Raw genomic sequence first — 16,781 nt, forward strand, 5'->3', positions numbered from 1 at the left:
ATTGGATTGGATTGGATTGGATGGATTGCACTGGACTGGACTGGACTGGACTGGACTGGATTTGATTTGATTTGATTTGATTTGATTTGATTTGATTTGATTTGATTAATTTAATTAGATTGGATTGGACTGGATTTGATTTGGACTGGACTAGTCTGGACTGGATTGGCTTTATGTGGGTGCAGATACCAGAGAACAATGTTTCAAGCTGCTCTGTCTATCTGACAACTGTGCAAAAACTTGACATTAGCACTGATACAAAAGATGAAGAAAAAAATGATAACTTTCAACAAATCAACAAAAATAGTGAATCTGTATGTAGAAAAATGTGTATACCATGCCTTTCCTCTGATTTCTCATTGCTCTGACCGAATAACCACCAATGGTTTCCAGCTGCAGCTACTTTTAACTTGTTAACACAGTAAACAGTGCAGCTATCACTTCTATTAGCTTACTCTCCTCCATCTGGGAATAAGGAGTCCTTAGATTGGATTTAATTAGATTTAATTAGATTAGATTCAAATGTATTGTCATTGCACATGTAACAGGTACATAGCAATGAAATACAGACTGCATCTAACCAGAAGTGACTATTACTACAGGTATGTATGGACTATGAGGAGGCTATGACTATGATTACGGTATGCAGTATTAAGAGCAATACAGTATGTTCAGTAGTGCAGGATATTTTACAGTATGATTTTTTACAGTGCACTCTTAAAGGATATTTGGAAGTTAAACCTCCTGCAGAGGAGCTGTGGACTGCCAGAAGATGGTAACTTGAGGACCCCAGCGGGGGGACCAAGCAGGCAGTGGAGCCAGAATGTACACCATCGGCCAAGGCCAGTCAGACAACAGAGGAAAAACTTGTCACGAATTTCAGCCACATGAAACCATCTGAAAACTGTATATTTTCTAAACAAACTAAGCTTCACTGGCTTACCCAGGCAACTGTAGAGAGTATTATTCTCTTCCGCTTTCTTTACACAGAGTGAAACAAATGTTGGGCAAAAAAAGAGCACAACACACAAAAGACAAACACAATTATATGCTAGATTAACACTTCATCACATCACTGAAAGAAGCTGAGGCCGGCTCAGTGTTGATTTGTGATGCGTTCAACCTGTCAGACATCTGTTTGTTGTGACAAGTTGATGTCTTCCAATGAAAATCACTTGTAGCCTGAGGAACACATACACATACACCAGCAAGCCAACAGACTGTCAAAAACCAGCAGCTGTATTAAAGGTGGACTCTAATTCCACATCAGTATGTGAAGCCACGCTGCACATCTCAATCACCCTGACCTCGCTGTGCACTTGTTTTACCTTCCAGCCCATTATGTCACTGGTGTTTTCAAGATGTTCAGGTTCAGTCCCATCCCTGAGTGGAGATTTTGTTTCTTACATGATACTTTCATGGTCATCCTGTCAAAACTTTTTCAGCTTACAGGCTCAATAAAAATAAACAATGTGTTTTTCAATGTGCCTGTACCATCACAACCTCCCCACACCCAACCCCCGGCTGCTATATTCAGTAAATTATATAATCTGTGCCCAAAACAATGGTTAGTCATCAAAAACTCTGTTGAAATATACACAAAGGGATGACTTGCATGCTTCGGGAGTGAAACCATGATAATCCCTGTACTGTTCGTAATAAGAATCAGAAACTATCTCAAAAGTAATCAATTGAATCAACCTCAATCAATCAACCTTTATTTGTATAGCGCCAAATCACAACAAACGTTATCTCAAGAGGCTTTTACAAACATAGGAGGTCTAGACCACTCAATGTCAAATTATGAACAGAGACCCAACTTCAAGACAGGGTAAGATTCAGTCTGACCCCACCTTAATCCATCATGAGCATTGCACATTGCAGTATTTAGCTAGTTACAGTGGCAAGGAAAAACTTTTTAACTTTTAACAGGCAGAAACCTCAAGCAGGACCAGACTCATGTTAGACAGCCATCATGCCTCGACTGAATTGAATTGAAGCAATGTGTAGTAACACAGACGGAAGCCCACTGACCATCAAGTACTTCTGATAAGTCCAGCTTGGTGAGACTGGCTTTTGTCTTGCTGGGCTTGCATTTAAAGACCGGATGCTCAGGATGTCTCAGGTCATTTAAAGGGTTAGGGTTCATGGTATCTGGATGATATCAGTTGGGACATGACTGTTTATCTTAGATGTGGAATGAGGTGGTAACATATTATCTTAATGTTTTGAATAAAGAGCTGCACTGTCAGGGTCAAACTACTGGTTTTTCAGATGAGACTCACATTTACCAGAATGTCTCTGTGCCTGCTGGCATAAAGCCTGAATATTGCACCTGACTTTGGACTTGCCAGGGATTTATTTGTAAGTGATTTTCTGACTTCAATTATTTTCTATTGAAGGATTTTGAATAAGTGTTGGCGCAGGATCCAGAGGCTTTCTGTGTCCCTGACCTGGACTTCCAGACGCTTTCATTTCTTCTTGTTTGGATTATTGTAATGCACATTTAACTGGTATCAGTCAGAGCTCCCTCCACGCACTCCAGCTGGTTCAAAATGCAGCCGCTTGTATTTTATTAGGCACAACCAAGTACGAACACATCACTCCTGTGCTTGCACGTTTACATTGGTTGCCCGTTTTTTTTATCATATTGATTACTTTTAAAACATTAAAGGTGACATATCACGCTTTTTTCATCAATATATATTGGTCTAAGAGGTCCCCAAAACGTGTCTTTAAAGTTTATGCTCAAAAAAACACTTTGAAATCAGATTTTGGCATGCCTGAAGAACCCTCTTCTTCAGCAGTCCTCAGAACACTCTGTTTTCTCTCTGACCACGCCCCCTCAGGAAGTGGATGTGGCCTCAGCTCTCCAGCACGTTGATCTAATGTTTACATGTTGGCTGAATATACACGGCTGCTAGCAGACCATGCTACTTCAACCCTCTGAATCTGATCCTGACGGAGAGGCGCCTGTAGCAGGACCTTTCTGAAGGATTGGTCACAGATTTTGTGTTTCTTGTTGTTTTATTCATCAGTATGTCGACGTGTGTCTTGGTACAAAGCTACAAACATGTAGCTATGTGGCTATGCTAACTAGCGCTAGCACTTTTCCATGACAAATAAAAATCCACTAGATCTTCAAATCTGCAGACGTGGGAAGTAAAACCGACCTTTGTGTTTATGAAGACAGCCTACAACTAGCATGCCTCCCTCCTAAGCTCCTTGTTAGCACACATTTGTGCAGGTAATGAAAAACGGAGGGGGGATTCAGTATTATTTTATACAGTCTATGGGCTGAACAAGCTCCGAGCTCTGACTCCGTGACAGACCGGATATTGTTGTTACGTAACAAAAACACAGAAGTCTGAAACGGCTCGTTTCACACACATTTACAGAAAGGTGTAGAAATCAAAACAGGGGCAGAATGGATTTTTTCCATTCTCAGGGGGTTTGTAGACATGCCAGGGAAACATATTTCAGGTAGAGAATCATTAAAAAGTCGATTTTGCATGATATGTCACCTTTAAATAGACTTACTCCAAAGTATTTAAGAGATCTTTAGACCCCCTGATGTGCCTTGGTGTGCTCTCAGATCAGTGTGTGCCGCTCAGCTGGATGTTCTGAGATCCTGGCTTATAACTAAATGTGACTGAGCCTTTTGGTTAGAGCTCCAAGACTGTTTCACTCCTCTTTAAATGTATTAATGTGTAAATGTGTATTTCAGCTGCAGCCTTGATGGTGTCCAACAGAGTTGTATGGAACTCATTTAATGAGGATGGAGATCAAATTAAAAGCTTTAAGCAGGCATGCTGAATTTTACATTTTGTTGTAGGATGACATCAGTGCAAATAATAACTGCCATTGTATGTTTCATATGTGAAATCAGCTGAGGCAGCTTGAAAACTGCAGCATTCTTGCGGCTCACTAAGCAGGAAAGACACAATCACAGTCACTGAACACAGAGCAGATTTCTTTGGAGGAGTTATGAACCATTTAACAATCCTAATGCTCTTTATGGCTCTGAATCTTCAAGTAATCTTCCTCCTTTTCCTCTAAACTTTGTTTGCTCTTCATCATCCAAACTGATTTTGAGTTAGATCTTGGAGTTTTATTACCCTCTGAATCATGGCTGCTAAGACCTCTGTATCAACGCCACAGGGCTGCCTAACACTCACTGCAACAATAGTGACTAAAAAAGCAAATAGTGATTAAGTGAGAAAATAACATCCAGACAGCCCGAGAGTAAACAGCAACTTTAAAGTGATGGATGAAAAAGATGGTCATGAGAAATACTTCATCAAAAGCCAATGTCTACTTTGTGTTGTGAAGCTTTATCAGACACAATGAAACACACAATGGAGCGAAACTTCTGAAAGTGCTGCAGCGATCGAGATAAACTTGTATTGTTCACTTGTGTGCAGAATCCTACCGTTCCTGACAGCCTTTGTAAAACTTTTCTCTTTTCATTTCTTCACTCAGAGCCTTTGTCTCCATGTTTCTGAAATTTTTTTATAGAAAGAAAAATTTGCACTGGTGACAAGACATGCAATCTCTCACCGTACGTCCACCGCGTCCTCCATGACTGTCATGTCTGTCTTGCACTTGGCTGAGGGGTTGATGGCGAGCTCGGCGGGGGGGATGACAAAGCTTTTACTCAACGGCAGCCACATCCCTTCTCCTAAGGTGTAGGTGAATCTGCAGAGAGAATGATGGTGGATGAGATAAGAGCAGCTGCAGGTTAGTAAATAAAAAAGGTTAGCAAAGAAAACACGTCAGGAGTGGAGGTGATAACAACAAGGTAAATATCATAAAGCTGTGTCAGGACACAAAAGGGCATTCATCCTGTTTTACACAAACCCCTCAAAGACAGGACTGAAGCCTTCATCAACACATGATGCGTCTCATAAAGTCATAGTAAGAACAAAATGTCACACCATTTTTTTTTTAAACAATAAAGCAGACATATATTAAAGCTCCAGTTAGGAACTTATAGTTTTTGTCAATTTCACACCCCTGTGGACAAAGTGTGACACTTTATCTCTCTGCTGTTTTTCTCTGTACATGCGTTATTGATCATATCTGCATTAGTATGTCATAAAGAGACATTGGTATTAGTTTCAGTCTTTTTCATAACTACAAAAAACTCCTCACAGTAACTTAGGTCAGGGGTTCCCAAAGTGGGGGGTCAGCACCCCCTGGGGGGTCGCAAGACACTAATTGGGGGTTGCAAGATTTATTTATCTTTCTAAATAATCTAAAATTGTCGATCATTTCCTGCATGTCTTCCCCCACTCTCTACTCCCCACATATCCTGTCCCTCTGCAGCTGTCTGTCCTGTCAATAAAGGCGAAAAAAGCCCAAAAGTACTTCTTAAAAATATATATTTTTAAAGTAAGTCATTCAGAAATAAAACCTTACAAATAATTTTTTTCATTAGTTTTCTGCCTTTCTTTAGATGATTCCTAAGGTTAGCGTTAGAGCTAGGGTTAGTTTACAGTTAAATAATATATCATAATAATAATTGGGGTGGCAGTAGCTGGTTCGAGTCCCAGTATGGACGAAGTTTGGCAAGTGGACTGGTGGCTGGAGAGGTGCTGGTTCACCTGCCTGGGCACTGTCGAGGTGCCCTTGAGCAAGGCACCGAACCCCCAACTGCTTGGGGTGCGCTGGTTGACGGCAGTATCCTCACTCTGACATCTCTCCCTAAGCATGTTCACTGCATGTGTGTGCATTTGTATGTATATACCAAAAAAACTGTATGTGTAGCATGTCCAAAAATAGCATGAGTGAAAAAATTGAATTTCCCCCCTGTGGATCAATAAAGTACCTTTCTTTCTTTCTAACAAAAGCATCAGTGGCAGCGGTTAATTCATAACAGCAGAGGAAACACAGCCACATGTGCAGGTGGCTACTTTTGGGGGTCGTGGGCCGAAAAGTTTGGGAACCCCACAGTTAGATCATATCATTGCAGAACTAAAATTACAGAACTATGCAATGTTTATGGTTCCACGTACTTCAGTGTCAAGACTTGTTGCTTTTTGAATAAAGTAAATGCCACGTGTTGCCTCAAAGTTGGACTTCAGTGCAATTTGCTTATATGCTTTTTTTTTTTACCCAGGACCACAGGCAATGCATATATCCAGAGTGATCCAATGCACCAGGTTGAGGTTGGGCACCAAAAGGACCCAGTTAAGTTTAGGGGAGGTCATTGTTAGGGTTAGAAAATAAGATCAGTGTTTACAGGCAGTGTTACACGGGACACCAACATACAGGTACGTTCATTTGTTTGACCTAGTTGCTATGCTGGCCAATCACATCACAGTGATACTTTCCAATCATGCAGCAAGGCGAGGCTAACTTAAACTGTCATGAGATAGGAATAAATAGCTTGTTGGGATGTCAACAGGATGCCCAAATGCTAAACTGACCTGATGAAGGTGCAAGACCGAAAGGGGATGACTCTTCATAGCAGGTTAATTCACCAACCAACATGTTTATTTTCTGTCTGTTGCATTCAGTTGGTTAAGCAAAACTTGAATCCTAAAGTCAAAGATCACTGACAGAAAGTTTAACGAGAGAGCAAAACCACTTTCAGTTGACACTCCATCAAGTTCTTGCACAAAAACTGCCACAATGACCCGTCAGAGGGGGCTACTTTTCAAAGATGAATGTTTCTGCAGCGTCAGTGTTTCAAAGCAATGGTATCTCCCTGATCAAGGGTTATTTATTTTACCTTTAGGCAAAGTTATCCTCTTTGCATAACTCTTTCTTGAACAGAAGGATACGGTGTGCTAATGGACGCAATGCATACCAAATGGGAAACCCTGACAAAGAAGAGCCAATAAGAGTTTCCCCTGAGACTAAAGAGGGCTATAAATCTGTAAACAACAGATGTCTGGAACAAGGGCTTTAAAACAATTCTTTATTTGTTAGTCAATGGATATCATCAATCTTTAAACACGCTGCAGATGAAATGTAATACTTCCTACTTAAAGTTAAACAGTGCATGCTGATTAACATGAAATGCATTATTAACGTTGATGAATTATGCATGAGTACTTGTAGCACAAACGAGCTGAACTTGTTGATTAAATGGTTAACAACCATTTTTATGCAAACTAAACACATTCCTTCATCCACATTTGTCCAATTTGCATTTTACAAAGTGCTAAGTTAGCATAAGGAAAGGGCAGTCGATTGTGGACACTGCATACGTTACCACTCTCTTTAAGAATGGGGGAATTAAACCACTGAAGAAATGAGACACTTAATTACATCCAGCCAATTTCTTTCAACGTCAAATTTTCTGTGCATCAAAGTGCTGCATTTCCTTCATTTACTGCAAAACACTCATTGGAAGCAGGTTATTAAAGGAGTGGTAGGTCTATTAAAATGGTAATATTACTGTATAATTTCTCAAAAAAGCTGTTGCTGCTTCTCTTGGAAGTGATTTCACCATCTCTCATGGGACTGTGTGAAATTCCCTGTGATGCAGTCTGACGTGTACGGGTGACCACAGAACATATTAAGCAGCAATTTAACAAGTGCTGCTTTGTAATAGACAACTAGGGACTTGTGTGCTGCCATACATCTTACTTGGTGCATCCTTAGAGGAAGTGGAGGTGAAAAACACTAAGAGTTCCCGTGAGGAAACAGTTGTCGAGTGGAAAACATGTTTGCAGCCCTCAGAGAAACTCCCGGCGGTTGATTCTGTGCCAGTGGCAAATGCTGTGTGTTTGAATGCTGACTCTCCACATTTATCTCCTTCGACACAGAAGGATTTGCATGCATCCATGAGTTTGCTTTGTTTTTGTTTGAGTCTCTTTACCACTGTGATTCTAATTGCCTTATTTGCTTCTGTGTTTAATGCTAATATCTGCTTTGGCAAACAAGGAGGACGGCTGTATTGCTCTCCAAGCACTTGCTGATCTTCAAGGTCTTTTTCTGAGCTTTGGCTGACAGGCTTGTTTTCGAGGAGTTCAAAAGGCCGAAACATTTAAATTAGGATGGATGGCTGAGTGGGAGCTGCGAGATTTTAAAACTACACAGCTGTGAGGAGAGTGAGGAGAGAACGCCTTCTTGCCGAAACATGCTAGCATTGAGGGCAGGGTATCAAAGCTTCCAGGAAATATCAGTTCAATGCCAAAGACAGGAGACAGACACAAGAGTGGCACACATGAACTCTAAGGGTTTTCCTTTATTGTAAGCAGAAGCACAAACACTGTTGTGTTGTTTGTTTGTTGCTTCTTTTATACTGTCACTGCGGGAACCAGAGAGTTACAGTGAAGCCACATCATGTAAGATCTGCTCTTTCTCGAGTTATTAAATGCATTGTGTCAGGAAAAAGAGCAGTTATTGCCACTGTAAGGAAACACTGTGCTTCTGCCACTGTCAGGTGCTTTGCTGTGTTGAAAAGAGGCTTCCTGTGAACTATGTTAAAGCCAAGGCATGTGTTTCATCATGAGACTTTAAAGGTGACATATCATGCAAAATTGACTTTTTAATGGTTCTTTACCTGAAATATGTGTCCCTGGCATGTCTACAAACCCCCCAAGAATGAAAAAAATCCATTCTGCCCCTGTTTTGATTTCTACACCTTTCTGTAAATGTGTGTGAAACGAGCCGTTTCAGACTTCCGTGTTTTTGTTACGTAACAACAATATCCGGTCTGTCACGGAGTCAGAGCTCGGAGCTTGTTCAGCCCATAGACTGTATAAAATAATACTGAATCCCTCCCCCGTTTTTCATTACCTGCACAAATATGTGCCAACAAGGAGCTTAGGAGGGAGGCATGCTAGTTGTAGGCTTTCTTAATAAACGCAAAGGTCGGTTTTACTCCCCACGTCTGCAGATTTGAAGATCTAGTGGATGATTTTTATTTGTCATGGATAAGTGCTAGCGCTAATTAGCATAGCCACATAGCTATATGTTCATAGCTGTAGCTGTGTACCAAGACACACGTCGACATACTGACAAATAAAACAACAAGAAACACTAAATCTGTGACCAATCCTTCATAAAAGGCCCTGCTGCCTTTCTGGCAGAGGTCGGTTTTACTCCCCACGTCTGCAGATTTGAAGATCTAGTGGATGATTTATCATGGATAAGTGCTAGCGCTAGTTAGCATAGCCACATAGCTACATGTTCGTAGCTGTGTACCAAGACACACGTCTACATACTGATAAATAAAACAACAAGAAACACTAAATCTATGACCAATCCTTCAGAAAGGTCCTGCTACAGGCGCCTCTCCGTCAGGATCAGATTCAGAGGGTTGAAGTAACGCGATCTCTGAGCAGCCGTGTATATTCAGCCAACATGTAAACATTAGATCAACGTGCTGGAGAGCCGAGGCACATCCACTTCCGGAGGGGGCGTGGTCAGAGGGAAAACAGAGTGTTCTGATGAGGAATGAAGAAAAGGACTTTTCAGGCATGCCAAAATCTGATTTCAAAGTGTTTTTTTGAGCATAAACTTTAAATACATGTTTTTGGGACCTCTTAGACCAATATATATTGATGAAAAAAGCGTGATATGTCCCCTTTAATGTAAAGGTCGCTGAGCCTGTTAGACATGAAAATATAGTGAAGTAGTTGTTCCTTTTAATAAGATTTAACTCACACTTGAAGTGAAAGTTGCCTTTCTACTTATCTGGCAAATATGGAGCAATGCTAGCTTTCATTTCTTGTCATGTTTTGGGAAATAGCCAGCATGCACTCAGATTAATCTCTACTCTTCATGTGCCTTGATGTTCCACTATGTCTACCAGCTGGTCTAACATGTGAGTGTGGAGCATTGTGGCTTTTTGCTTCTTTACTCTTTGACTATGCCAAGTGTTCTTTGAAAGGGTTAACTGGGGTCATCACCCAATCATCAAGAAGAAGAAGAAGAAACATACTCTATTAATCCCTATGGGGGAAATTAAATTTTTTCCACTTGTGTTATTTTTGTGGTCATGCTACACACACAGTTTGGTATATACATAGAATTTTACACTTAGGGAGAGATGTCAGAGTGAGGATGCTGCCATCAACCAGCACACGCCGAGCAGTTGCGGGTTCGGTGCCTTGCTCAAGGGCACCTCAGCAGTGCCCAGGCAAGTGAACCGGCACCTCTCCAGGCACCAGTCCACTAGCCAAACTTTGTCCATACTGGGACTCGATCTGACGACCCTCCAGTTTCCAAGTCAAGTCCCTATGGACTGAGCTACTGCCGCCCCATCAAACTCCTCCCATTGTGAAGTATTTAAGTACAAGCTTATTGGTTTTACAGTTTGCAGATACACTTTTTGGTTCACTCTCACAGCTGTCATCAACTCGGATTCCATCATCACTGTATCGTTACTGCCAAACATGAAAGCACAGACACTCACAACTAGCAGCTGAATGGGAAAAACAAGGGGAGCATTTAGCAGCAAGAGCTGGAGACGTGTTCTCGAGAGGCTAGTGGAAACCAAAACAAAGCGGGGAGGAAAAAAAAGAGTGCTTTGATCATTACTAACTAATCTCACTCTGATGAGGACTGGGGGCGGTGCAGAAATTAGGCTAAGGAAGCCGCCTCGTAGTTTAATATGCAGGGAAATCCCTGTGGCATAACACATAGTATGTGTCCATTCATTGCATTCTTTGTTTTAAAAAACAGCTGTGTTATGCACCGATCTCACGAGACAGCTCATCACCTTGACTAGAAATCCCTTCATGGTGCACAAGGTTTTGAGGCACGTGATCCTGTCACACCTCTAGTGGTTTAAATGTGTGCATAATGTGTTATCACCATAGACTGTATAAATAATGGGCGTAGTACCCGTGACATCACCCATCTATTCGTGAGCGCTGTTTTGAAGCCAATCGTCAGCGGGAGCCCTATTGGAAATGCTGAACTCAACCAAAGTTAGTGTGAGGTAAAGAGGCGGGGTTTGAGCCTCCTAGCCAACAGCTACAGTGTTCCCGCCTGTCAGTCAAGTCAGTCATGTCCTTATTTGGGCAAAACATCCATTACTACACGGCTAATGGCTTGATAGGTAATGATTCAAGACCAAATGTTGATTTGGAAATGATTTCATAGATGCAAACATGATAATATTTATTCCTTTGCAAACAGCTGCACAGTCACAGTTTGAGCTGTGTTAGTTAACTCTGCAGCCCTCTCACTGAGCCGTCATTACTCACATGAAACTGAACATTTCCACTGATGGAGAAGTAACAGGGTGAACGGGACCGTGTGAAACAGTGCCGCCTCTGATTGAGTTTTTCTGCCTTGTCACTGTCAGACTCAGAGACATTTGACTCTTCATTTATCAGTCCATAAAAAACCTCTGGACCCCAAACTGTGTTCTGATAGGAGGTTAACCCAGACGCCGCCTTCAGTTATGTGAGATGATTTTTCTGTTGCAGCCGACAGTTTCTGCGTCTATTACTTGTCCTGTTCTGTCATTGTTGTTTTTATCTGTTTGTTTTTTTTCCACTGTAAACTAACTAATGTCAAACTAACCACGGGGTTCATACAGGTGCTTGAAATCCTTGAAAATGCTTGAATTTTAATGCTGTGTTTTCAAGGTTTGAAAAATGCTTGAATTTTGGGTCTAAGTGCTTGAAAATGCTTGAAATTGTAATCATATATATATTTCACAATTAACAATGAAATGGAGAGAAACAAAATAGTCAAACGTAAAAAAGAAATAACAACTCTCCCTGATGAGCTTGCATGTGTTACATGCTGGTCTGTTGTCATGTATGACGTGACGTCCCCCCAATAGGACAACGCTACACCACGTTAGCCCTGCACGTTAACTACCCTATTATTTGTTGATGCTAACCGCCTGTTTATGCTACATGCTAGGCATGTGTGATGTAGAAACACTGTGCCATATAACGTGTAGGTGGTGTGATGATTCCCAGCAGCCGTACCGCTGTCACCCACGGGGTGTCTCGTCTAAAAAGACCTTGTCGTGCCTGAGCCGGCAGCCGCCGAGTGGGAGACTCTCCCGCTGGATACGAAGGCATGACATGGTGTTTCTCATCGAGACCCGTCACAGACCGACTGTGGTCATGCGGTGACCGGCCCCGAGCTAAAAACACCCCGCGGGTGACAGCGGTGCGGCTGCTGCTTGTGTCTGAACATTGAAGGCTTATTAATAACAGTATCAATAACAATCAATTTTAATAGAAGTAAAGATGAAAAAATTTAATGATTTCTCCTTAGGAAAGCATTAGGCTTGTTGGTTGATTCTCCTCAATTGGAGGCTCCCCAGCCCCCCTTCACATTTGAAAAGCTTAGGTTTACACTAAAAGGCTCGGTGAAATCATTTCATGTTACTTTGGATCCCTTTCTGAACTATATACATTCTCTAGAGTTCTCCTTGGAATTGGAGGACTGATGTGTGCAATTTTAACTTACTCTTTGTTATTTATTTTATATAATACATCTATTGTACCTTAGTACTGTTTTCTTCCATTTATTTATTATCATTGTTATTTTATTAAGCTATTTTTTTATGTATATATGTATGTATTATTATTGTTGTTGTTGTTGTTGTTGTTGTTGTTGTTTTTTTATTATTATTGTTGAATGGCCTTGTAATGGGTGGCGGGTGGGGAAGGGTGTTGTCATTCAGATGTGTTAACTGATGTCTAGTCTATATTTTTGTGCCTTATGTTGTATGTCACACTGTCTGTCTAAAATGTTGAACATTTTCTACAAATAAAGTTAGTAAAAAAAAAAGAAAAGCATGAGGCTGGTGTGCCCTGTTAAGGTCTTAAAATGACATGACTACAGCTGGAATAATTTGGCCCACCCAGTGCAAATCTTTATGCCTCTCTGACTGTATGCCTTGAAAAGTAGTACTTGAAAAAGTTTGAAATTGACCTTAAAAGTCCTTGAAAAGTACTTGAATTTGACCATGAAAAAGTGTATGAACCCTGTAACTACTCTGACCAGTCCATAGGATTTTACTTAGTCCACTGAAGTCTGTGGTTAGAGCTGTATACATGTAAACATTGTCTTCTTCATTGTGTGTTATCAAGAAACAACATAATGTTACTTTGGAGTTTTGACCAATCAGAAAGAGCTTAGAGGAAGCATGGTAAACACAGCCGTGTAATAAAGTAGTAATACATGGCCAGCATGGATAGTACAGTGATGACTACAACAGTGCAGACTGTTAATATGACTTTTTATTTTTTTAACAATTTGATTTTTAATATTTGACTCCCTTGGTCAATTGAATCTCCTATTCCAGCCAATATAACAATATTTCTACAAGATTGCTGCTTTACTTTGGAGATCAGAACACTGATTATCAGACCTGAGAGAAAACAGAGTGGCTCTGCTTTTCCAATTCCAAAATCTAATCTCACTTCATTACGTAACACCGTTATAACTGACAGACTCAGCTCCAGGAGGCACTCTGCAACCTGAGCTCACAAAAGAGCCGCTGTACCAGGATAATACGTTATTCAGCTGGCTGTACAGTGTCTCCTGCAGCATGCATTGTGTGCAGCACCAGGGAAAGAGTAGTAGGATAAAACAAAGTTTTGTGATGTTTCTCTTACCTGAAAATGCGATCAGAGGGTTGTTCCCCCATCACAAGATCAAACCCACGCTGGAAGATGGTGTAAGGCCAGGGACTGCCATGAAAAGGACAAAAGATCAGAGGAAGAGACAAAAAGAGAGGGGAGAGAATAGCACTGTGTTAAATCAAAGCAGGAGGAGTGGTAAATGTTTCAGTGAACCCACCTGCCTAATCTAAACCCCCTATAATCAAAAGCTGTGTTTCAACGCCTGACTTCAATTCATTCCCGCCTTCCAGAGCCTCTCAAATCACAAGCAGCATTACGATGCGTGCTGGGTGTAAACATGCTGATTGAAAAATGTGTTCTCCGGCAGCTGACATGCAATGTGACTTTGGCTCATATCTATTTACCAGGGGAGGGGATAACCGAGAATGACAGGAGGAGACAGAATGGGAGAGAGAGACACAGAGTAGGAGGGTGAGACAGAGGGTGACGGAGAGAGCAGACGATGAAAAAGAGAGATACAGAGAGCGGGGAGCGGGAGACAGAGAGGGGAACATCGAGGGGACGAGACAGATGCCAAGAGGCAGAAGTGAGAGAGAGAAGGAATGATGGAGATTAATGGGGAGTGGCAGCTCGGGGACTAAACAGTCTGCAAAGTGAGAGTGTAAGAAGGAGAAGTGACAGGGGCCCGATGCCGTTGTGAGCAAAGTCCCACACTGTACTGTAAGACTAAAAGAACATCGAGGAAGAGGGGAGCGGCCTCCTTGCCACAGGCTGTGGTCATTAAACATTTAAGTCACCCTGGGGTGCCTACTGTGTCACACAGCAGTAGGGACACAGGAAGCCATGAGGGAAATAAGACACTGAGGTGCACAGTTGGATGGACTGAGGGGAGTCCAATGTAGACCGAATATAGAAAAGAATCCTCATTGTGAACGGCCTGGCATTAAATGATGTCAAAATAAAGGGAGAGTGACGGGTCGTGGCTGCTGCATGTCCCAGACCAGTGATGTAGAGTTTCCTACACACGGACCAGTTCAGGTGGACAGCTCAACTACATTTATGATTGCACAGACATATGCATGACCCACTTTAGCGTTTCTTCGTGCAGTTTAATAAGTTTGCTATCCATGATTGATAAACTAATGTTAAACTGTGAGACTGTAAGAGCTACAGTCAAATTCAGAGTGATGTCAAAAACTACATCTGGGTCTTCTTCCCTCAGCTTTCTATCCTCTGTAAACTTCTGCTCTGAGCACCATGTACAGTATCTCACAAAAGGGAGTACACCCCTCACATTTCTTCTAAAGATGATGCACAAGAAAGCCTACAAGCAGACTAAGAACATGGATTACTGGAACCATGTCTTGTGGTCTGATGAGACCAAGATAAACGTATTTGGTTATGATGGTGTCAAGCGTGTGTGGCGCCAACCAGGTGAGGAGTACAAAGACAAGTGTGTCTTGCCTGCAGTCAAGCATGGGGGTGGGAGTGTCATGGTCTGGGTCTGCATGAGTGCTCCCAGCACTGGGGAGCTACAGTTCATTGAGGGAACCATGAATGCCAACATATACTGTGACATACTGAAGCAGAGCATGATCCCCTCCCTTCAGAAACTGGGCCACAGGGCAGTATTCCAACATGATAACAACCCCAAACACACCTCCAAGACGGCCACTGCCTTGCTAAAGAAGCTGAGGGTGAAGGTGATGGAGTGGACAAGCATGTCTCCAAACCTAAACCCTATTGAGCATCTGTGGGGCCTCCTCAAACGGAAGGTGGAGGAGCACAAGGTCTCTAACATCCACCAGCTCCGTGATGTTGTCATGGAGGAGTGGAAGAGGATTCCAGTGGCAACCTGTGAAGCTCGGGTGAACTCCATGCCCAAGAGGGTTAAGGCAGCGCTGGAAAATAATGGTGGCCACACAAAATATTGGCACTTTGGGCCCAATTTGGACACTTTCACTTAGGGGTGTACTCACTTTTGTTGCCAGTTATTTAGACATTAATGGCTGTGTGTTGAGTTATTTTGAGGGGACAGTAAATTTACATTGTTATACAAGCTGTACACTGACTACTTTACATTTGATCAAAGTGTCATTTCTTCAGTGTTGTCCCATGAGAAGATATAGTTGAGTATTTGCAGAAATGTGAGGGGTGTACTCACTTTTGTAAATGAGTATTAAAAAATTCTCACTCCCTGCCAATAACATGGGCAGTAATTATCACATATGACTCAACGGCTCATGAAGTCCACCCGTCTCAAGTGAGTGTGGAATTGAGTGCATCCTCCACCTTTCCTCTCATCTCAGTGTAAAGAACTGGAACAGCTTTTTCTCTCTTTCTTCTATTTGGTTTTAAAAGTGACAAGTGCACCTCTCAACTCCTATCCCCCCCTGTCAAACACTGCCCCACTGTCTACTTCCTCTTCAGCCAATTAACTTCTGTTCATGTTACTTTGATTAATGTCATTAGAGCAGCCGTGGGGAGTCATGAAGCTGTGTCACTATGAATAAAGGGGCAGGGGAATCTGTTCTGAGAGCAGTATTCTTCAATGAAAATATTGATATTGAGCACCAGATCACAATACACTGCCATATTGATATTTTTTCACACCCCTACTGTCATTAACAGCAAGACCTCTTTTACAGTCAGGTCATCTGCTGTTGTGAGAATGGTAGCTAGTTGTGGTTTCTGAGTGACTTTATGAATAAATAAATCATGTTGATGAAAAAGTTACCAGAGCAGAAGAAAGAGGAAAGAGGACAGAGGACAGAGGTGGAGGTGTGAGCAGTTCTGAATTTGGAACACTACAATAGGACGGAGTACAGATCCAAATTAAATTAGTTAATTGTAAGGGATAATGTATGGTTAGCAGGTGGGTTATGGGAAATGGAATCTCGACGGGGTGAGACAAGTGCCTGACGCGAAGCGGATGGGTCTTGTCCACTCTTAAGGGATTATATTTCCCATATAATCTAGCTATTAACTTCATTTTTAGTGATATGATGCCAATGGAAAACAATGGTTTTACCTCACCTTACAGTCAATGGTGTCTAAAAGCAGAAGCAACATGTGTATGAACTCTTTTACACGGATTGATTTGACATGACGTGTGATCAGTTTGCCTCTGCTGTGGCTCATGTTAGTGAAAGTTAATAACCATCATCAATGGGTTGTAAAGGGGTTTGGACCAATCAGGGTCAAGCATCTTACACAGCCAGAAGAACAGCAAGAAAGCAAGTTAATAATTACATAAAAGCT

The 16,781-nt window shown here is 41.8% G+C and overlaps 1 protein-coding gene across 1 annotated transcript in view; it reads right to left on the reverse strand.

Moving 5' to 3' along the window:
• The window catches only part of astn1 (astrotactin 1), a 616,195-nt gene that overhangs the window by 390,763 nt on the left and 208,651 nt on the right, over positions 1-16,781 (reverse strand). The window contains exons 9-10 of the mRNA XM_034703125.1: positions 13,554-13,628; positions 4,561-4,698 (exon numbers count right to left, since the gene is read on the reverse strand). Coding sequence (XP_034559016.1) covers positions 4,561-4,698; positions 13,554-13,628 — 213 coding nt within the window. The remainder of the gene's footprint in view (positions 1-4,560; positions 4,699-13,553; positions 13,629-16,781) is intronic.

This window comes from Notolabrus celidotus, chromosome 15 (assembly GCF_009762535.1).
Source record: "Notolabrus celidotus isolate fNotCel1 chromosome 15, fNotCel1.pri, whole genome shotgun sequence".
NCBI lineage: Eukaryota > Metazoa > Chordata > Actinopteri > Labriformes > Labridae > Notolabrus > Notolabrus celidotus.